A 24,711-nucleotide genomic window follows, 5' to 3' on the forward strand; every position below is an offset into this window, starting at 1 on the left:
TGGGCATGGTATGGCCTTTATATGATAAAATGCCACTAAATCTATATGGAAATCGCAGGCAGCATAGCTGGCATCTTCCCCTTTAAGTCAGCAGTTAAGCTTTATCCTAAGTGTTCATATTCCCATTTTTCCCTCTTCATTTCTAAGAGCATTTTCAATGGCAGGGATTCAGCACCAGTTGCCTGGGAGGCATAACTCAGCCAGGCATGCTACCAGGCTTGTTCTTACCACCTGAACAGCATTTCTTATGACTCTTTTTATGTATACGGTTCAATTAAAATGTTTCCATGTGTGTTCCTGGGCACTGGTACAGAAAGACCCATAGAAATAACTCTAAAGGTCAGATCAGACTAAAAAAAAAACACTTTTAGGACCAAATGTGTGAGACATACATTGAAGAAGGAAAATGTAAGTTCTTATCTTCAGAAAATATCCCAGCCTCTCACTTCTTCAGCAACCCGTTTTTCCTTCACACTGAAAAAATGGAATGATAATCCTCGCACTGCCATTGGAGATGGAGGATGTCATGGCTGGTGGTAGCCACAAATGGGTTATTTCGTAGCATGCCTTCCCTTACATGTAAAAAAAAAAAAAGAGTACTTTTGATAACTGATCCCCTTTAATTTAGTTGAAAGGCACTGTTAATGGAAAGATTTCCCATTACTGGAAGTTAATAATAGGAAAATTAAATATTCTTCCTGCCTTCACCTTTAGCATTGTTGAAGATTCTAAACTGAACCACAACTCTCCCCTATGCAAATAATGGAGGGAATATGAAGGCAAATACTGGGGAAACTATTTGTGTCATGCAAAGGGCCTGAATTAGATTTGGTGGACATTCCAAAACTATAAATCCTGTAACGCCTTGAGGGTTGGCTTCAAAAGGAATGCCTTTCTGATGTATGCCCCTGACAGATCATAAGCTACTTGTGAGCAGCAACTGTTTAATCTTTGTCTTTGTATCTCTGGTATATGGCACTCATTAGGTGCTCAGTCAGAGTGGGTTGATTGGTTAAAAATGGTCTCCATAAGGCCATTTTGATTTTCTTTTAATTACCAGGAGAGATGATTCTTAATTTATACTCACGCCAGGATGCCAGAGAGGTAGAGTGTTTCAGCTGCTAAATAAGACAGGTAGCTGAACATGAAGACAATCAGTGGTTCAATTGCAGAAATGTTCTGGGTGAAACGTGTGATAAAGGCAGAAATGAAGCCGAAGATGATGCCAAAAAACACTCCCCCAACCCCTACCACAATAAAGCGGGCAAATCCAGCCAAAATATCAATGGGTTCTATGTCTTCAAATTTATGCATCTTCGTGAAGGCGATTAATATATTGTATAACACCTGGACAAAGAAAAAATGAAAACAAATTAGAAATATTTTAGACTCGCAAATTCCTCATTTGGATTTTAGCTACGACAATTATAATTGATGATAATAAGAACATTTGTATAAAACTTACTGCATTCCAGATATTGTCCTAAGCATTTTGAAATCATTCTTATTTGATCCTCAGAACAACCTTGAGAGGAAGGTGTTGTTATTATCCCCATTTTACAGATGAGAAAACTGAGGTAAACTGAGGTTAAGTGATTTTCTCAAGGACTAGTTAGTTTCTGAGGCTGAATCTGAAGTCAGGTCTTCTTGACTTGAAGCCCAGTGCTCTATGCACTGTATCCCCTTGTCATCCATATAAAAATAATGGCAATAAGGCAAAACTACTACTAATAAAGATTAACCTTTAAGGTTTCCTGATTAATCCTGAACCCAATATTCTAGTTAAATACTTAGTCTTTTTTTAAAAATCTGTTACATAACCTAGTTTGTATATGTTGAAATATCAGGTGACCATTGTGGAATGGAGAGGACATAATTAGAGGATCTAAATTCAAATCCCATCGAATTCAAATTCGAATTCTGCCACTTACTATAAATATGACCATAGGCAAGTCATATAGCCTCTCTAAGCCTCAGTTTCCTCATCTGTAAAGTGAGGAGTTTGGATTGAATGAATCTACATTTCTTCCTGTTCTAAATCTAAGGTTCATTATTGTTTCAAGATGTATCCTAGAACATAATAAAGGTATAAGTACTCCATTTGACACTTACTAGCAATGTGACCCTGTGCAAAAACTTGATTTCTGATTGTATCAAGTAAATATCCATTTTGTTGTTAAATTGTGTCTGACTCTTTGTGACCTCATTTGGGATTTTCTTGTCAAAGATACTGAAGTGGTTTGCCATTTCCTTTTCCAGATAATTTTCCAGATGAGGAAACTGAGGCAAGCAGGGTTAAGGGTCCTGCCAGGGTCACACAGTTAGGATGTCTGGTGCCAGATTTGAACTCAGGAAGATGATCCTTCTTGACTTCAGACTTGGCACTCTATCCACTGCTCCACCTAGCTGCCATTACCATGAGATTTATTTAGATTTTACTAGAGGTTGAGATTTAAGAAGGTAAAGAAAGTTCCACAATAAGGACAGTCATTGATCTTTCAGTATTGTCCTTTGTATCATCCAACCTTGCTTTCCTAGGTAGAATTCCTGCATGGAGGCATAAGGGACATGCACGAGGGCTATCCCTCATGTCTCCCAGTTCTGCCTACTGGAATTCCAGTTTCATTTAAGAATCAGTTCAAGGCTTACCTCCTATAGGAAACTTCCTGATGCATGCCACTGGTAGTGTTCTTCTCCACAACCCTTAACCAAATGATTTTATATTTTACTTTGCATATATTTTGTATGTAGGTACCTTATTTAACAAACAAAACTTTGAGTCCACCCTGAGTATTCATGAGGGAATTAAATACCCCCTTTCCTTATTAAGTGGTCTTTCAGCTATAGTTGCCAGCCTGCTTCTACTTTGGTCCTTGGTCCCAGAAGTGACTGATGCCCACGTAATTTGGCTCCCAATTTGTGGGGGAATGGAGGAGAAACTTCATCAGTTTACAAGCCTTTCAGCAAATCTGGATTGAGTTAGTAGTAAATTGAGTTGGTAGTAGTCTCTTTTATTTAAATAAATTGAGGCCACATTTCTAGCAAACCTAGGCTAAATCTCGAGAGGGAAAATAGTGATTTATGGTTACAAAAGGAATCCAAGAGAAATCCAGTGGTTTTACTGTTCCTCCTCCTCCATGACTCTACTCCTAGAGCAAAGTAGATGAGGCCCTTGGAAATCACTGGGTGTTGCATATTCAGAGTTCAGCTCAGATCAAGGAAGTGAGGAGTGAGATGAGAAGCTAGCATCTCCATTCCACAGCAACCAGAAACAGCAGCTTCCTATGAGTTTAACTGGGGTTTGGGGGGACTAGGGTGGAGTGCCTGAAGGTAAACTCAAAGAAGTCTCTAAGAATACAATCTAACTCCAAGATTTGTACGTGGCTGCCACAAACTGAAATTGCCTTCCATCTGCTTGCCACATTGTTAGAAGTTTTGAATTGGAAAAGATTTGTAGAGGTCACTAAGCCCATATTCAGGTCATCTGGTTCACTTGGAAGGAAAATATCACCAACCAGTTTGAGAATTTGAAGTCCATATATGATTAAGGAGGTTAACTTTATAGAGGTAGTATGGAAAAATAGATAGTGATGGTCAGGAAGCCTGGGGTTCAAATCCTGCCTCTATAAATAATAATTTGCTAACTTGGGTAGGTTGCATTGACTTCTTAATGACCCCAAGGCAACCCTCTACAACTGGAAGGTAGGAAGCAGCCCCAAGAGTTCTCCACACTGATGAAATTGCATGTCTTCTCACCTATACCCATCTCTGCCCCCTAAAAACAAAACAAAACAAACAAAAAATCTTAGCAGAATTTCAAATACCTTCTAACTATATAACTATGGAGTGGCATTCTGGTAAATGTTTAACAATCAAATGTTTAACAACTGGATCTTAGAAGAAAAAATATACCCAACATACTTTTATATTTAATCTACATAATTAACATTTTCTCCATTATTTTCTTGTCTCTACAGAACAACAAATCAAACTTGATTTCTTAGTATTTGTCAATTTCTGAGGTATAAATGTTCACACTGGAAAGTTAATGATCAGATCTCAGAGTCAATAAAAGTTGGCTTGGTATCAGGGGCAACTAGGTAGAATAGTAGATAGAGCACCAGACCAAGACTCAAGGGGGATTTGGGTTCAAATGTGATTTTATAGTTTTGTGACCTTGAGTAAGTCACTTAAATCTGTTTGCTAAATCTCTGTCCTTCTGGATTAAAGTTAATCCTAAGAGTTCAAAAAAAGAGTTAGTTCAGCTTTGGTACACCTGGATAACTATGATCCATATAAGAATAGGGTGTTTCACAGTCCCCTGTGAATGTTGAAACCACTCCCTGCTCCCTTCTGTCAGAAAGATCTAGGGTTGAGGCATTTTGGATTGGTTATTGAATAGTATGGTCTCTCCAATGACATATTTGCAAGTACAGCTCTAGGTCACAAGTGGTATGATGAGATATAGCAGGCAGAATCTTAACCCAGAGAGTATCATCCAGTACCATCTTCATCTGTCTTATAACAGCATCAGATAATTGAATGAAATCAGGAAATTGTTCTGCATTAATAGTTACTGTCATTTTAAACTATAAATGGGACATGTTTGAGACAAGTTAGTTACTAAGGCTGTTTGTCTAAGAAGAATTGAATTTATATTTAAGAAAATGAGAAGGGAGCAGGAATATTGCACTATAATTAGAAGGGGGAAGGAAAAATATAAGGAGAGATACTAGGTCTTTTCCTTACAGCCTCCTTTATTAGAGTCTAGAAAGATGTGTTGATCAAAGGCTGAAGAGTTTAGCAAAGAAACTTTAAGAAAAAGGATTTTGACTGACTTAAGGAATAGACAGGGAGAAAGGTTCTTAAAAGAGCCACAGAGCATCATTTCAATCAATCAATCAATTTGTTAACCATCTACTATGTGCCAATCATTATGCTAAATGATGGAGATTGTGGTCATTGTTTATCCTTTCTTTTTGAAGACCAATAACATCACAGAGTTAATGTCTTTGCCCTGTTCCTGAGTTGGATTTAAGTGAAGCAATCTCACAAATTCACCAGCTTCACTCTGTCTTCTACAATCATCAAAGTCCAATGGGAGGACAAAAGGCAGGACAATTGGTTATGGCCCAGGATACAGTGGATAGCCTTGATGTCTTCAGTGTCTGACCAGTGTCTAAGCACTCCCCAATGCCTACTTTAATGCCTTCATGTCCATTGAAATAAATTGTTCTTATCCATCCATATTAACAGGGGAATTCTTCACATGCTTGGGGTAGACATTCTCTTCCCTCACTGACAAGGTCGAGGCCTGTCAGTTACCATTAATTTAGTTTAGCCTATCTGCTAAGACAGTTTTACTAGAGTGTGGGTGAGAGTGAGGTGACAGGTAGACCAAAGGTGGATGAACAGCTCTGAAAAGGGTTCATTTCCTCCCTCAACACCTAGTACACCCTAAATGCTGGAGATACAAAATGAAGCAAAAGACAATTCCCACCCCTCAAGGAGTTTGCAATTTAATAAGGGACAACATTCAAACAAATATTTACAAAGCAAGCTATATGCAGAATAAATAGGAAATAATTAATAGAGGGAAAGCATTGGGGGCTTCTTGTAGAAGGTGGGATGCTACTTAAGCTAGAAGAGGCCTTGGAGATTACCTTATCCAATCATTTCATTTTGTAGAAGAAGAAAAAGGACACAAAAAATGAAGGGATTTTTTTAAATTTAAATTTTTCACCAAGGATTCCACAACTACTAAGTCCTTGATCTGAAGTGAGAATCCAGGTCTCCTGACTTTCTGTGTTAGCTAAGAAATGTTACAAAGGACTTTTGAAGTTTTAACTCCAAAAGCTATGCTTCAGCTGTCCAATGATATTTATGATCAAACTAGGAAATGAATACAAAGAGGCAAGAAAGTACTGAAAATTTCAGAAAGTTTGCAAAGTTATTACTACTACTACTACTACTAATAATAATAATAATAATAACATAGTATTATAACATTTTTGGAATGCTTGCCTTATAACAACTCTCTGAAATATAGGTAAGAAAAATATAAAAAGAAATTATTATAAAAATTTCTCTGATAAAGATCTCATTTCTCAAATACATAAAGAACCAAGTCAAATTTATAAGAATGCAAGTTACTCCTCAAATGATAAATGGTCAAAGGATATGAATAGGTAGATTTCAATTGAAGAAATCAAAGCTATCAATAATCATATGAACAAATGTTCTAAATACTTCTGATTAGAGAAATGCAAATTAAAACAACTATTAGGTACCACCTCACACCTATCAAATTGACCAATATGACAGTAAAGGAAAATAATAAATGTTGGAGGGGATGTGGCAAAATTCGGACACTACTGCATTGCTGGTAGAATTGTGAACTGATTCAATTATTCTGGAAGGCAATTTGGAATTGTGCCCAAAGGGCTATAAAAGAATGCATAGCTACTGATTCTGTAATACCACTACTGGGTCTATATCCCAAAAAGATTTTTTTAAATGGGAAAGGACCTGTTTGCCCAAAAATATTTATAGCTTCATTTTTGTGGTGGCAAAGAACTGAAAACTAAAGGGATGTGCCTCAACTGGGGAATGGCTGAACATTTGTATTTTGAACAGACTATGATATATGATATATGATGGTGATGGAATACTATTGTATTCCTATAAGAAATTATGAACAGGTTGATTTCAGAAAGAACTGGAAAGATCTATGTGAATTGATGCAGAGTGAATTAAGCATAACAAGGAGATCATCATACATGGTAATTGAAATACTGTAGAACAATCAAATGTGATAGACTTTCCTACTAACAGCAATGTAATGATCCAGGGCAATTCTGAGGGATTTGTGAAAAAGAATGCTATCCACCTCCAGAGAAAGAACTGTTATAGAATAAATGCAGATGAAAACATATGATCTATCACTTCTTTATTTGGATATATGATTTAGAGTTTTGGTTTTATAAGATTATTCACTTACAAAAATGAATAACATAGAAATGTTTTGAATGATAATCCATGTATAATCCAGATTGAATTACTTGCCAGCTCCGGGGGTCAAGGGAGGGGTGGGGAGAAGGAAGGATGATAACATGAATCATATAACTTTGTAAAACTTATGTGGACATTTGTTATTAAAATATAATCAATTAAAAAAAGAATTTTAATATTCTGAATTTTATTTGTTCCTAAAAGTGATTTAGCACAACCATTTTGAGAAGCAATTTAGAATCATTCTATGAGAGTGTGGAAGGATTTATATGCCTATACCTTTGATCCTGATATCCCACACAAAGAGATCTCAATTGCAAGAAAGTTGAAAGATTTTTAAAAGTACCCAATATATATCAAAATACTTAGAAGAATACTTTTTTTAATAGTAGGGAAAAAACAGGAAAGATAGTCATTAACATTAATAGGGAAATAACTAATCAAGTTGTAGTATGCTAATATGATTAAATATGATTGTGCTGGAAGAAACAGTAAATATATAGAATACACAGGAACTTGAGACAACTTCTATGAATTAATAAAAAATTAAGTCAACAACAACAAATCAAAACCAAAGCCTCTGTAATTGTAATGATTAAGTTTGACCTTCAAAATAAGATGAAAATTCAGCTCCTTTTTTTTTACAGAGATAGAGGACTATAAGTAAAGAATTTTGCATAAATAATTGGCTAATTTTGCTGAAGCATATTTTTGGTCTTTTTTTATAGAGGATAGGTTTCTGGGTGGCAAAAGAAGGGATTATATGGAAATGAAGATGATATTAAAATATGTAAAAAAGATATTTTAAAGTTGCTCTAAAGCAGAGATAATTAAAATTATGATCCATGAACTTATTTTTTTGTTTATTTTTAATATCTGATCTTTGTTTTTTAACTTGATTTGTTTCTTTGATCATTCTATTTTATTTTGCACTTAAAGTATTATTGTGGAAAGACATACAGATGTGAAAAGACATATAGACCCTGGGCAAGTCACTTAACTCCAGTTACCTAGTCCTTAAACTTCTTCCTTGAAATTCTAAGGTAAGGGTGCAAAAAAAAAATTAGACTTTATCAGATTAAGAACATTTATTTAGAGAAAGATCATCATTTGCATTAGTTTCAACTTAATTTTAGGTCTTTTTATTTATTTTTTTTAAAATCCCTTACCTTCTATCTTGGAATCAATACACTGTATTGATTCCAAGGCAGAAGAGTGGTAAGGGCTAGGCAATGGGGGTTAAGTGACTTGCCCAGGGTCACACAGATAGGAAATGTCTGAGGCCAGATTTGATTTGAACCTAGGACCTCCCATCTCTAAGCCTGGCTCTCAATCCACCGAGCTACCCAGCGGTCCCCAGTTTTAGGTATTTTTTAAAAAGAGATGTAATTTGAAAGTTGTGTTACATTTTAAAGGTCTAGTTGTGGTGTCATAGTCAAAGTAGCTATGGGATTAAAATCCAACTCTTCTAGTCATTATAAATGAGATTTTGAGAAAGTCACTTGATCTCCTTTATAAAATGTGTTTTTTGTTCAGGTCTTCAGTCATAACTGACTTCTCTACCCTGTGGACCATAGCATGCTAAATCCTTTTGTCTTCCACTATTTCTCAAAGAGTGTCCAAGTTCATGTTTATTGTTTCCATGACATTATCTATCTCAACTTCAGCCATCCCCTTTTCCTTTTGCCTTCAATCTTTCTCAATATAATGTTTTGTTTTTCTAAATAATCCTGTTTTCTTAATAGATGACCAAAATATTTAAGCTTCAAGTTAAGTACTTGGCCTTCCAATGAATAATCTGAATTAATTTCTTTAAGCATTGACTAATTTGATCTCCTCGCTATTCAAGGGACTCTCAAATGAGGGGTGTTGAATTAAATTGTCCCTAAGGTGCCTTTCACCTATAAATCTCTGATCTTGTGAAAGCCCCCTGGAGATTAGAAACTTGTCTTAAATCAGGAAAGCTATGATTTCAAGCTGAGATCAAGAGCAATTGACTTAGTTTCATCCCCTGGTGGAAGCATGCCTAAATTTCAAGGGAAGTAATGCTCCCCCAAGAAGAAAAAAGAAAAGGTCATTTATCTTCTTAAGTACTGAAATGAGGGGCCAAATGTCATTAAGGGATATATTATGATAAATAGCAGCAGTGGTCCTGGGTTCTAACAGACTGCTTATCAAACTTGTGTGCCTAATGATCTAAACACTGTAAGACTAGAAGGATGAGAGTCTAAACTCTGTCATTAACTGTCCTATAAGGAACCTTATGTTTGGAGTTGGGGATTCAAATCCTTGCTCTGTTCATTTCTACTTATATTGTCTTAGGCACGCCCCTTTATCTCTCTGGGTTTCAAGTTCTTTTCCCACTAAAAGAGCAGTGGTTTATGAACTCTAAGATCTCTCTCTTCCAGCTCTCAATTCAATGATCCAATGATTCTGGCATTGCTAACTTAGACATATTATTTCACCACTCAGGTCTTTATCTGTAAAATATCTGTAAAAATAAGTTGAGACTAAGTAGTGTTTGAAGTTCATTCCAGTTCTGAAATGCTGCCATATTTTGCATTAATATGCATTAATGCCATTAGAAGGTGAAGTCCTTGAGAACAAGAAGTATTTCAAAATGAGACAATGCATGTAAAGCCATTAAATTGCTATATAAATATTAGTTGATAGTGGTTTTGCTATTTGTGTTTATATATTTTTATCTGGATTTTGCAATTCCTAACATATAATAGGTACTGAAAAATGCTCACTGATTTAAAAAATAGCTGAAGGCTTCTCCACTGTGCTGTAGTTCTCTACTGGAAATAGCTGGAAGAAGCTCAGAGAGCTTATTGTTATATTTTCAGTGTGAGCATATTCAACCAGTCAGAACTTGATTTATTATTTTGCTGTTGGTCTAGATTTAAGAAAGTGATATGGGGCAGCTGGGTAGCTCAGTGGATTGAGAGTCAGGCCTAGAGATAAGAGGTCTTAGATTCAAATCTGACTTCAGACACTTCCTCGCTGTGTGACGCTGGGCAAGTCACTTAACCTCCATTGCCTAACCCTTACCATTCTTCTGCCCTAGAACCAATACAGTGTATTGATTCTAAGGCGAAAGGTAAGGTTTATAATTAAAAAAAGAAAAAAGAAAATGATGGATAAAATGTTAATAATGTGATTTAAAATTGAAAATATATTCTGTATAATATCTTTCCTGAAAAGCTGATTATTAAATATTTACCAGCATACCATACCTATACATCAGATTTGGTGGCATACCATCTCTCTTATTAGGTAGCACATGTTCAATAAAATAGAGATGCATTACTGAGGCTTATTCAGTTTATTTTATATATTAGTGCTTGAAGAAACTACATGGAATCTACCCACTACCTAGAGGACCACATAATCTAATGGAAAGAATGCTCATTCTAAAATCAAAGGATCTGAGTTTGAATCCTACCTTTTGTCTACAAACAGGTGCTTTTTACCTGGAAGGACCTGGATATGTCATTGATTCTCCCTGGACCTCAATTTCCATATCTATGAAATTTGGGTTTGGACTCTGAAATGATCGTTCCAGCACTTAATTTATGGTTGATTCTATGAACTAATTTTGGCATATGACAACAGATATCTGGGAAACTCTCCAACAACAGCCTGTAGGGACCACAGCAACTACAAGGCTCTGGAGATAATTGCTCAGCACCTAAGCAGTCCATATTCTTGGGCAGCTTTTAGATAGACAAAAACAGCCTTTTTAAGAGTACTTGAGAGATCCTTTAGCCCAACTGGTTCATTTTACAGATAAGGAAACAACCTTCACGGATGTATTTCGAAGAGGGCTATTTTTGCCAAGAAGTGAATCAATGCAAACCAGATTGGTCAGGTCGGATGTGTGGGGATGAGAGCAGGGTAATGAAGTGGGTGCTATGCAGTAAGCGGAGCTGAAGGGGGTTGACTGAAGGCAACAGGCTAAAAGGAGAAAAGAATGATGCCTATTAATCACAAGCCTGGCACTGCTTGGATTCCAAAAGGCACTGAAGACATCCATGGCAGGCTCCTAAAGGGCACAGCAGTTTCTCAGACAATCAGAGGAATATTTTCCCCCAATTGGGTATGACTGATCCAGGAACCAGCCTATTTATAAATCCACTATTTCCTTTCACTGATTATGTAGATACCAGAAGAATCTCAGTAACTCAAGAGATTGACATTAAGCAATCTCATGCAATGAAACCCCCCAAATCCCCTTCCCCCACTCTTATTCAAGGACATGCCAAATCGCATGGCACAGGATTCATGGCTTCAGGTCCTTCACCAGTAAAATGGAGCTGTTGGACTAGATAGTCTGTGAGGTTTGTTCTAAGACAGGCCTTTAGAATTCTGTGTGTGTGTGATAGACCCCTTTCCCAGTCTGGTAAAACTTACAGACCTCCTTTTTGAATGATGCTCTTAAATGCATAAAATAAAATACAAAGGATTACAAAGGGAATAAAATATATTGACATGTAGTGTATATAGCTATATCTGTAGAGTTTATATATGTGTGTATATATGGCCATAGACTCCAGGTATAGAATACCTGTCCTAGATACATAATTATAAATAAACATCAATTTATGTCCCCAAAGTCTAAAAAGTACCACCTATTTTAGACGTATAATTCTAAGTACATGTTCATTTCTACCTCCAAAGTTTAAAAAAAAAAGGAAAACTATTTCAGTTTTTAAAGGACAAAAAGTACAACCATATACAAGGGTTTTAGTTTAAAATGCTGCGTGTACATGGATGTCGGTATTCGTGTGTATGCTTATACTGATTTGGCATATGTCCATGACAAATTCCCTGACCTTTTAGAAGACAGGCAGCTTTTTTCCCCCCAAAGGGTTTCCTCATTTCTTCCATTTCTTCTGTGTCCTCTGTGACTCTTGACCCAGTCTCTATTTAGGGATTCCTCTCCACCTTGGAACTTTTCCCTCTCAAGAATTAGACTGATTTTTGTATCCAATGAATAATGTTTGAAATTGACCAAATAAAAATAATGTTTAAAAGTGAAAAAAAGAATTAGACTGAGATCTCCTATCTAGTTTTAATAGGTGATCTCCAGAGCTTCTAGGTGGAAAGGACTAAAAGCTATTCACAAGGTGGGCTGCCCTGAAATCAAGTTGACCTCCTCCTTGCTCTAAGCAAGATGACCTTACTCCCTACACCCTAGAGTCCCTCCCCCAACACCTCCTCTGAATCTCTAGTGACATTCCTATTCACTAGTTTCCCAGAATTCTCACTTACAGTACTATTGTGGAGAAAGAACTAAGCTTATTGAAGCTTTTTCTAAAAATCCCTTTCCTTTTTTTTCTGTCCTCTTACCTCTAGAAAGACAGCATTAGAGGAGTAGAGGAGAAGGAGGAAAAAGCAGAAAAAGAGAAAGAAAAAGAAAATGTCATAGACCCAACATGTCTTTGGAGAAGGGTCCCCCCCCCCCTTCACAGTGAAGATAGCAGACAGTTGGTTTCTCAAAAGTAAAAATAGGTAGAGAGCTTTTTGTTTGGAAACTGGCTGGGTCTTTTCTTCACAAAGAACAACTGGAATTCAGAGAAGGGAGAATTCAGTGTGGGCTATAATAATCTGAGAGTAATTCATTCAAGAGGTGAGACTTTTTGCAGAAAAAGCAGGCTTTTGAAGAGGGGGTGGGTACAAAGACATTTCAGACAATTGGGAAAACCATGAGCAATACGATTTAGCCAATAACAAATATGGCAGGCAGAAGAGACAGTAGGGAGACCCACTACAATGGAATGAAGGATGCATATAGGAAATAGTATGTACTATAATATATGATATGATGGTATAATAATAGCATACGATATATCATGATATGATGTGATGTGATACAATATGCTATAATGTGTCATACACATTGTATTATATATACACATATGTATATGCACATGCATACATATAAATAATATTATCTAGTGTATCACATATAGATCTATAAGTGTTTGAGGCCAGACGTAAACTTCCATCTTCCTGACTCCAGACCCAACAATCTAGCTACTGTCCCAGATATGATAGATATTATATAGATATAAGCTTTAAGTTGAAGAGAAGGGAGCCATCCATATTGGTAAAGTGGTTTCCTCATCTCTAAGCTCTCTATAGCAGGCAATAAGTTCAAAGATCTAGCTCTTATCCTTATTATTCCATAATTGAGGGCCTTAAAAACCAGCAAGGGGAATGCGACCTGTATGGGAGGGATGCTGACAAGAACATTATGTCTACAGTCCAAGTAATTGAGGATAAATTCTGCTATCTCTGTGGCCATGTGGCAGGTTGCCTCAACTTTTTTGGCTCAGTGATTTTGTCTGCAAAATGAGGGAACTAGATTAGATGGTTTATCTTTCAGCTCTAAACCCTAGGATCTCACATCAGTGGAGGATTTTTAATAGGAGTTTGCTAGGATTAAATCAGTATTTTATTTATTTTTTAAAATGTATTTTCACTCTGAGCTTTCCTATGAAAAAGGGCATTCCTATAGATTTAGAAAATTAAAAAGGACCCTATGAAACATGAATCTCTTTCAAACATCTTTCTTTTAAAAAATAAAAAGTATATAATATAATCTGTGTGCAATTTGCAAAACATTGCTGCTTGTCTGTATTTCCTTCTGAAATTTGTTTCTGATGCATTGGTATTTTTATGAATATTTCAATGGCTTTCTGGTGGAGGGGGGGGTTGGTACTGTATTCTAACCTGTTCCACTCTACTCCCAACAGCTAATTTGAGAAAAGGGGGAGAAATCCTTATAACGAATGATCATGATTGAGCAAAATCAATCTTCACGGTAACCTTGTCTATGAATATATATGACTCTGTACACATCATTGTTAGTGCTTTAATAAGAAAGTTGCAAGGTACTGGGTGGTACAGTGGATAGAGCAATAGGCCTGGAGTTGAGAAAATCTGAAATCTGATCTGACCTCAAAAACTTTGTGACTGTGGGCAAGTCATTTAACCTGATTTCCTTCACTTTCCTCATCTGTAAAATGAGTCAGAGAAGGAAATAACAAATCTCTCCAGTGTCTGTGCCAAGAAAACTCCAAAAATGGGTACACAGAGTCAGAAATGACTGAAACAACTAAATAAGGGACTAAATAATAATAATAATAAGTAATAGTAGTAGCTAACATTTATATAGCATAAAATTTCTGTACTATTTACATCTATTATATATTATAACATGATATATACATACTTTGTACCAGGTGCTATGCTAAACACTTTATAATTATTATCTCATTTGAGGCTTATGAAAACCCTTCAAGGGAGGTTCTATTAAAATCCTCATTTTAAAGATGAGGTAAACTGAGGTTGTGACCTGCCCAGGGTCACACATCTAGTAAGTGGTCTCAGAGGTCAGATGTAAACTTTTGTCTTCCTGACTCAAGACCTGATAAATTAGCCAACTAGATCGCCCACCTAGATGACAGGTAAAAGGTCAAGGATGGAGATATGGATTTAAGAACCACTTGCTGAAAAATAACAAGTGAAGCAATGAGTGAGGATGATTCCCTTTATCATGAAAGGGTCCCTTCTCTCCATAAGAAAGACAGAAGAAAAGGGAAAGAGGAGAAAATGTTCAGTAAAAAAATGTAGGCAAAGATCTCATCTTGGTATCCCCACCATCGTGACAGGTCTTGCCCTCCACTGTGCTACAGCTACTTTCAGTTCTAGAAACTTTCTGCTTCTAGATCCTCCTATATATGCTGTCCCCTGCTATTAAAGTGTGAATGCCTGGATAGCAGAGACTGTCTTCTTTGTCCATTTTTTCTCTAGTGTTTTGCACATAGTAATTGCTCAATAATTGATTTTACATTGATTTATTCTATTCCTCTTCACTAACCCATTGCATTGGAGCATTCAGGGTAGACTTCAGCTGTCCCATACCCATTGGTCATGCATACGCAAAGATAAGTTCTTATGGGTGCCCTTAAAATGAATGTCCACCCCCAGTACTTCCACAGGTATTACTTCCCAACTTCCTCAAACTATATTGAAAATCCTGGAGAGATGAGAGGTAGATTTGGGCTAAGGGGAGTCAAATATCAAAGTGTACTTTCTCTTCCAAGACTTTGGGGGTCTTTCTTAGGCATGGTATCTCAGTACAACCTTTTATAGCCGAATTGATCCCCAATTATAATTGTTTGCTGTTCTTTGGTTTCAAACATGTCTGACTCTTTATGACACCATTTGAAGTTTTCTTGTCAAAGATATTGGAGTGGTTTTGCCATTTCTTCTTAGCTCATTTTACAGATGAGGAACCAAGGGAAGTAACTTGTTCAGGGTCACATAGCTAGCAATATCTGAGTCCAGATTTGAATTCAGGTCTTCTGAAACTTTATCCACTCTATCATCTATCTGCCTCAGTTATAATTTACATATTCACAGACCTGTATAAACTGGAGACTAGCTCAGTATGGGATAAACGATCTTTCCCATCTAGGACTCAACACCTTCATCTGGAAAATAAGGGCATTGAATTACATTATCTCCATGATCTTTTTTTTTCCTTTCTTTTTTTCATGAACTTTTTTTTCAATTCTAATGTTCTATGGCAGATATCTCAGGATTTTTCTCTAGTACGGGACAAGTCTGACTTAGGAGACATTCTAAAGCAGTCTATTTCATAATAATATTAATAACACTAGCTAGCCTTTATATAGTGCTTTAAGGTTTACAAAGCACTTTATAAGAATTATCTCATTTGATCCTCACAACTACCCTAAGAAGTAGGTGCTATTATTATTCTTCTCATTTAATAGATGGAAAAACTGAGGCAGACAGAGGTTTAGCAACTTTCCCAGGGAAGGTTCCAGTTTGAACTCAGGATTTCCTTATTCTAGGTCCTGTGTTCACTCCACTAAGATATCTAGCTTCCAGATAAAGACATTTTCCAGGCACACAATTTCAAGGTGATAAGAATGTAACAGTGATGGAATAATAGAAGTTCCTTTGTAGCTTGTTCAGAAAAATGATCCAAAGATATAAATATTATAAAACCTGGTTAAATATAAGCAAGGCTACACTGTATTGAACTAACTAATTAATTGATGGATGAATATCATTGACAAATATTTAGGAAATTTCAAGCAATGGGCTGAGTGCTGGTTATACAAATACAAAAACAAGATAGTCCCTACCCTCAGGAAGCTTGTATTCCAACAGAGTACTAAAAATATGTAGGGAAGTGGTAGTCTGGGCAGCATATTTTGGTTTGGGAAGTTTTGTGAGTTTTGTGAGTGGAGCTATAAGCTATTCAGTTCACATACCCTTTCCAGAAGCAATGCTAGTGTTGATTTGATAACTGATGCCAGAACCAAATGATATAAATATATAAAATCTGTCTGGATGTAAGCAAAACTGTCCTGTATTTTTAAATTCATTACCTACCAACAGTGTACATGTGGACATTATAGAAGGAAATAGATGTCTCTTCCTGGCAGCTAAGGAGGCCGCATGGTGAACATGCTGTGGGCTGTAAATTAAGAATCAGGAGCTCTCCATTCTAATCTTGGCTCTGCCATTAACTCGCTGCGTAATTGTATGCCAGTCACTTATTTCTGGGGGTTCCAATTTCCTCATCTTTGAAATGGGCTGGATGATCTCCAAGTCCCCTTCTATCTCTAACATTCCATGAACAATAGATAGCATTTATCTTTCTATTCCTGGTGCCTTTCATAGTGCCAGGCACATAGTAGGTATTTAATTATTGATTGATCAATTGATTGGAAGCATTCTATGATTAATCACCCACTGTGGTGAACTTAAGAAGGAACATAGTGTAGAACCAAGGCATCAAGCCCCAAAGGAAACAGGGTCGCTTATTCCATATATAAAGCTCCCTGCAGGCCACCTATTAACTTAGTTTTAAAATGTAATGTTGGGGGCAACTAAGTGGCTCAGTGGATCAAGAGTCAAGCCTAGAGACAGGTGTGGGGGTTCAAAACTGACCTCAGACACTTTGTAGTTATGTGACTAGATGCCCCCATATACTCTATTTTGAATGAAATCTATTAATTCAACATAATTTAAGCTTACTTCTGAGCCCTTTTCCTGTGATAAAAGGACAGACGAGCTGTATAATGATATAAAAGTAGGCTGCTGGAAGGGGAAAAGTAAAGATCCTAAATAATTGGTATTTGCATAATGAGTAGTTTGCACTATGTCAACATGCTAGAATGGTTATGTTTTTCCATTTTAAAAAATATTGTAAAAAATAACTGAATCCTGGGCATCCCTACAATGAGAACTCCCAAAGGTAGGTAAAGGCAGAGTTAGGTCTAGAAGTAGGACATGGAAAGCCAGGACAAAGGTACAGTGAGATAGGTGTAGAGGTGGGCAAAGGCACAAAGGCCACTTTTTATTATATTTTTTAATAAATACAAATAATTTTAATGCCAAGAAATTCAGCTTGACATGACCTTTAAGCATTTATTTTGGATAAATCAAGTCACAAAATCAATCAAATCCCAGATCTAGACCAAATCAACCAACATATCTTACTTCTGGGAAAGGCTCAAAACCTCCTTCAAATGGTAAAGAGATGGGAAACAACTTTCAAATGTATGGAAGATTTGGAGGGGAAGGATTCAGATTCCAATCCCAGCTCTGACATCTATTAGCTATGTGATCATGGGCAAACCACTTGCTAAGCCTTAGATTTCTTATCTTTAAAAAGAAAATCTTAAGCCTGGGAAGGCTAGATGAACTCTGGGAGTCCTTTTAACTCTAAGTTTATGATTCTAAGATTCTAAGAATCCTGGGCCTGTTCTTTCAACTCTAAAATAAGGGGTCTGGACTAGAGGTTGTTATAATTTGTATTTGCTGTGCATTCCTGAATCACTTGAGAAGGTTTCTATGTGGAATACAGCAAGGATCTAATTTTGGAAAAAGACGTTCTATTCTTTTCCCCTTCCACATGGGTGAGAATAGTCTTTTTCCACTGGTTATATAGCCAGAACAGGTTACATCATTATCAAACTAATTTCATTCTGTTTCTGGCAGCATCTAGGTATTGAGCTGGATGGGGAGAAATAGCTATCTTCCCTTTTCCCTGAGACTCAAGCTTGGGATTTGGGTCTGTTTTATTTGACCTCTTCAGGTCCAGGGACAGGTGATAGAGCTCCTAGACCTGGATGCCATGGTGACTTTGGAGGCAGGATCCTTGACGGAATGCTGTTTCCAGCCCAGAAAAGAAGAAAGGAGAAACCAAAATGGTGGGATATGGATATAAACACAGTAGAGCTTTGGACTTGGAACTTGGTGGAACCATATGCTATGTGGTCCCACCAACTCATGTTCCATCCTTCTACTCCCCAGAAACTGAAGTAGTTATTATGCTTCTAGGTGTTAGGGGGAGAAAGTGGTAGTTTGTTCTTACTCTACCTTTGAAATAAATATTCCTTTGTAAAACTAATCAGATTATTGTCACTAAATGGAACTGGGAGACTCCTAAAATTGGAGAACACAAAATGATCAAAATGATGAGGTTTCAACAGAAAGAATAGACACCCCAAATCCCATTAAGGGTACTAAAAAAACTCTGGAAGGAAGGCAAAATATAGCCTATCTGACCTTCAGCGAGTAGGGGCAAGGTAGTCACTCCTATATCACTAAAATCCTTTTCAGTTCTTGAGCCCATGAATTTCTGAAACTTGCCTGAAGCCCTTAAATGTTCTTCCCAGCTTGGTAAAGGTTTTCCTTTTGTTCTGCTTCAGTGGTTTTGAGTATGAGTCTACATAGTTGCCCCATTTATCATCCCCAAATGACAATGCACTGCTTTTTCAATGGCTTATGCTTTCTTTATTCCAGCCAAAGAGCAAGAGCAGTTTCCGTGAGGCTCAAAAAGCTACCCTGCCTTAATAGATATGCCTCTTTAGAATGTTGACTTTTAAAACACGAATGAAGAGTTTGATTCAACCCTGACCACAAGCTGTAATCTAAGCCTGGTTCTAGGAGTCTGGTTTTGGTTAGTCAGAGTAGCAGGAGTGGCCCAGTACACAATTAATGGTTTCAGTTCTCCACAAAGATAACGTATAAGTGACTCCATAAAAATGCCATAACACTAAAGTTAGATACCGTTGATACAAACCAATTAGACTAATGAATATAACTTTGCAGTTATTTCCTTGTTAAAAAAAAAGATATCTCTAACCTCTACTTAAGCCTTATTGGGCCATGAAAGTGTCCCTGAGTCTCAAACATTTTGCCAGTGGACCACAAACTCTGCCAGCCCCTATCAAGTGAAAAAAGTTTTATAACTGAGTTTTATACTTGAGTTGTATATTTGTTGGCTGAAGACCAGTTAAGCTAACACTGGTGAAGCTTAACTATTTAGTGGGCCTCAGGGTGGTGAATTTTTCAGTCACAGAAATTTGAATTTGACCAACTAAGTCATTAAGAAGTTTCAATCTGCTTTGGCAGAGGGAATAGCTATACCAATGTAACTTCAGAACCTTGAAGCACTGAAATACAACTCTCCAAAAGATAAAGCATTTATTAAGTGCTTGCTATGAGCCAGGCAGATAAGACAATCTCTCCTCCCTTTTGGAAAAGGTAGAGCACAATGGGTGTGAAACATGGCACCTACTGTCAAGTTCAGTTGATTATGAGTCTTTCTTTCTCTTTTATATGCTTTATAATAAGGGATGGCACACTGGGTAGGAAAGCTCGAGAGAAATAGTTGGAAATTAATGTGCTAGGAAAACAAAATATGTCTTTACAAAAAAGAAAAGAGATCTAGGCAATACTCTATAGACACAGAGTCCATTTTTTTTATTCCAATGCCTTCATGAAAATGTCAATGTATTTGCTGATTTTTAGAGCTATTTTAGAGAAGTTCTTAGAGGTTATTTAATCTTTCCACATAATTCTTTACCCTTTCTTTCTTCATTTTTTCCTTCCTCTTTCTTTCCTTCCTCTTCTTCTTTCTCCCCATTTCCTCCTTTCTTACCTTCCCTCTTCTTCATTTTTCCTCTCTCCCCTTCTCCCTCTCTCCTCTCCCTGTCTTCTTCATTCCTTCGTTCCTTCTCCTTTCATTAATTCGTTCATTCGTTTGTTTGTTCGTTCCTTCCTTCCTTCTTCCCTCCCTTCCTTCTTCTTCTGGAAATTCAGGGGATGTCCATCAATTGGAGAATGACTGAACAAATTGGATATTATGGGGATTGAATACTATTGTACTATAAAAATAATGAGCAGGATTAAGAAGAAAGATAGATAGACCTACATGAACTGATGCAAAGTGAAATAAGCAGGACCAGGAGAATATTGTGCACAGTAACATCAATACTGGTGTTCAACTGGGAAAGACTTAGCTACTCTAAGCAATTCAATGATCCAGGACAATTCTGAGGGACTTATGACAAAGAATGCTATCCACATCCAGAGCAAAAATAACTGTTGGAGTTGCAATGTAGTTCAAAGCAAACTATTTTTCACATTAACTTATTTATGTTTTTATTTTGGAATTTTGATTTTTTGTGAGTATTTTCTTGCATCATATGGAAGTATGTTTTGTATGATAATACATGTATAATCCAGATTGAATTGCTTACCATGTCCAAGAGAAGGGAGGTATGAAGACAATTTGAATCTTATATCAGAAAATGTATGTTGAAAATTGTTATTATATGCAATTGGTAAAAATAAAATATTTTAAAAAATATTTGCCGGTACCTTAACTTCTATCTAAATTTTTTTCACAGAGAAGAAAAGTTCTATAACTTTCTCTTATGCAATTATTGAAGGGTTTTATTTTCTGATCAAATTATATAACACAGATCTATCCAGATAACTTCAAGCTCCCACTTTGAAATTTTACTATAAATTAATTGCATTGACTTGGCCTCTGAAATAATTTCTCCTTCTTCACCTAAATATAGCCAATATAAGATTATAGGTCTAGAGTAAGAAGGGTTCTGAGGGGGCAGCTAGGTGATTGAGTGGACTGAGATACAGGCCTAGAGGCGGGAGGTCCTAGGTTCAAATCTGGCCTCATATACTTTCTAGCTACATGACTCAGGGCAAGTCACTTACCCTTAATTGCCAAGTCCTTACCATTCTTCTGCCTTGGGACATTCATTCTAAGACAGAAGGTATGGGTTTAAAAAAGAAAAGAAGGGACCTAAGAGGTCATCTAATCTTAAAGATAGTATAAACTGAGGCCCACAGAGGTTAAGTGACTTGCCCTAAGATCCTACCAATAGAACCTACCAGAACCAGAATTTTACCCCAGAATGTTTTGCTCCTAATAAAGTGCTCTTTCCCCAGCATTAATTTGCCTCTTATGAACAGCTACATTTATACTGATTCCATGTTAGTCACCCAATTGGGGGTGATTTAAAAGCTATTCTTAAAAAAACCAACAACAAACCTGATTCCCCAGTCTTCTCCCATCAAAGTAATATTCACTTAACTCAACTCTTCTGGAAACAAGAAAGATAAAACAGGAGGAAAAATCCATTTAACTATTGCTTCTTCCACAGTGTGAAAGCCCAGAAGAGCCCTTAGCAACAATTTCTGCATGCTAAGTGGAAAATTGAATTTAACTACAGACCTACTTGTTATGTCCCTCTGTTATTATTTTTTTAAAGAAGTGATTAGTCTACCAAATGACAAGTAGAATTAGTAAGCTATTAAGCAAGTAATGCAGAGACTAATTAAGTTACCATAATCTATCATACACCCCATTGACTCTGGAACCTGTTGTGCTTCCCATAATGGCCAATCAGAAGCACATTGTCTCAATTAGCTTTATGGATACCCAATAATTGCTAGCCCCTAAGTCAATTTTCCCATCCCCTGCAACTTACCACACTTATCCCATCATTGAGCAGGGCCTCCCCAAAGATCATCATGTATAGCTGTTCATTCACACGAGCCTCCTCAAATACAGCCAGTACTGCCACAGGGTCCACAGCGGAGATCATACTCCCAAAGAGCAGATTCTGAAGCAAGTTGACATCACTGAGGCCAAAAGCCTTGACTTGGCATATCAAGTAGAGGGAGAGGCCAATGCCAAAGGCATTCAAGAGGGCACCCATCCCCGACCACCACAGGATGGAGCCAATGTTCTCAAAAAAGGGTCGGGTGGGCATGAAGTAGCCCCCTTCAAGGACAATGGGTGGAAGGAGGTACAGGAAATAGATACTTGAATCCATTACAGGTGGGGATTTATGATCAGTGCCAAAGATGATTCCCCCTACAAGAGCACCAACAATGATCAGGAGGCAGCTCTCTGGCATAAGACCCGGGAGCTTGTGATAAAGATGAAAACCTAGGAGAAAGCAGAGAGAGGCATGGTTTCCATTCATCCATTCAATAAGTATTTAAGTACTTAATACTGTATATGACAGATACTATTCTAGGTACCAAAGTGCAAAGGACAAAAATAAAAGCACCTTTTCCTCAAGTTTACATTTGATTAGGGGGAAAACACATTATATATATATATATATATATATATATATATATAATGTGTTTTATATGAAAAATATAGATGAAGTAATTTTTAGGAGACATGTAAGGGGAAGGAGAAGACTAGCAATTCTAGAATGAAGGTCTAATACATTCTTATTTCATCAGACCATAGCTGGAGAACTGAATTAGGTTCTAGGTATCACATTTAAGGAAAGGAATGTTCATGTAAATATATTTAAAATAAAGTGTCCAGGATGGTTAGAAGATTGGAGACCATATCATTCAACAATCTGAGGGACTAAAATGTTTATCTTGAAAAAGAGAAAAAATCAAGATATGAGAGACATGTTAACTTCCTTCAACTGTCTGAGGCGAAGGGCTATCCTGTTTCTACATAGTGACTCCTGGGGGGTGGGGGGATGAGAACAATGTGGAGAAATTGCAGAGACACATTTGGACTCCACTGTAAAAGGGAAAAAATCAATTTGAGCCAAAGAAAATTGGAATGGATATCTCAGGAAATATTGAGCTTATCCTCATTGGAAGTCAACAAGTTAATGGTGAAAGTATTCATGTTCTTATTCAGGAGGAATTTGATGGCTTCTAAAGTTTCTACCAACTCATATGAATTCTCAGTATAGCTTATACTGCAAGACAAATGCACAAAGAGTCTATTTAGTATTCTTTCCTGTATCTCCCCAAATTGTTTGATTCAATAAGAATTGCAGACTGGTCTATGGAAAGAGTTATGAATCTAGAGTCGTTAATTTAATTCAACAAGCAATTGTAAAGTATATTATGTTCCAGGCACTGTGCTTCCATAGGTCCAGGGTGGTTATAGAAACAAAAGCCAAAAAGGAGGTTTGCATTCTATTAGAGTCAGAGCCCAGCTCTGTCATTTTTAAAGCTGTGTGACCTTAAGCAAAACAAAACCGTTGGGGGCCTTAGTTTCAACATCCATAAAATGAAGAGGTTAGATAATTTACTTTTAAGGTCCTATATTGATCAGAAAACAATGAAAATTCTTGTAGAAAAAGAAAAGAAAATAAAAGAGAATGAGCAAACCTTTAAGACGACTTACGACTTACATTAAATCTGAGCTTTGTGAAATGGGAATTTTTTTTTACTCCCTTTGGCTATTTTAAGTTAATCAATCAAGAACTTAAAGTATCCCTCAAACTTAGTAAGAACCTTTTTGCTAGAAAAAGTTCACACCCCCAAAGACCACAACAATCCTTTTTTTTTTAACCATTATTATCTTTGTCAAGCCAAAAAAATTAATTATTACATTTGGCAGACCACAAAGGTTTGATGAGTACTCTCAATCTTCCTCAATTTTCTTAAGTCAGGTCATTAATAGATAAATTCTGGAGTTTGGGCTCTAAGTCGGTAGAGCAGTTTTGAAATAGATAAAAAGGGAAGATTAGCCACAAACTACAGTTGTTGGTCTGATACTATGAAGCCCATCAGAAACATTAGTTTTTCCTGTGAGGAAGGATAAGTTCTAAATCTGCCCCCCCCCCCACCCCTCTCCTTTAACTGAACAATTAAATGCTTGCTGCTGCCTGGTAAGTCAGATGTTTTTAAGCAATAATCAGCCCCTTTCTGTCTCCCTGCCTCCTGGGGAGGCTACCCTGCCCCCACAAGCTACTACTTCATAGCCCAGAATTCTGGAGTATTGGAGGGAGTTAATAAGATCAGCTTAGCTCTTTTGTTATTAGAAGGTGTTAATGATTGGGCTAAATTAACAAAGCTTAGCCTTATCTCACTCCTGGATGTCCTCTTTTTCCTTTTTATGAGGCACCCCAGTGCTGGAGTTTTTACACCTAGGGGTCAGGGGAAGAGAGAAAATTTTTAAAACTCTTAGCTAAAATTTAGGTTGTACCCTGAGGATTTTCACCTATAAGAAAGTGTGTTTTGCTTTGCCTAAAATAGAAATCTTTTGCTTTTTCTTGCTTACTCTTCCAGAATTTAGCCTCAAACTAAGGTTTTCTAGCCATCCTCCACACAAAGGCTAGTTAGTTAATTAGGGCATGTCTGTATCTATACCAAAATTTTTTCATCAAAGTCTTTAGAACACCCCACCCACCCACTTGTGAGACTTTAACCCCTAGCCAGCACACACTAGGGTAGTGCCACCTATGTACAGGAAGTAGAATTGAAGGAAATTTAATAGTTAAATTTTAAAAATAAATAGGTGACTGAGTATGATGCTGAAAAGCATGGCCTACACTC

General features: G+C 36.9%; 1 protein-coding gene across 1 annotated transcript in view; it reads right to left on the reverse strand.

The window, feature by feature from the left end:
• Positions 1 to 24,711, reverse strand: part of SLC9A4 (solute carrier family 9 member A4) — a 79,313-nt gene that overhangs the window by 40,186 nt on the left and 14,416 nt on the right. The window contains exons 2-3 of the mRNA XM_001371322.5: positions 21,870 to 22,333; positions 1,088 to 1,347 (exon numbers count right to left, since the gene is read on the reverse strand). Of these exons, the coding sequence (XP_001371359.1) occupies positions 1,088 to 1,347; positions 21,870 to 22,333 (724 nt within the window). The remainder of the gene's footprint in view (positions 1 to 1,087; positions 1,348 to 21,869; positions 22,334 to 24,711) is intronic.

This window comes from Monodelphis domestica, chromosome 8, assembly GCF_027887165.1.
Source record: "Monodelphis domestica isolate mMonDom1 chromosome 8, mMonDom1.pri, whole genome shotgun sequence".
Lineage (NCBI taxonomy): Eukaryota > Metazoa > Chordata > Mammalia > Didelphimorphia > Didelphidae > Monodelphis > Monodelphis domestica.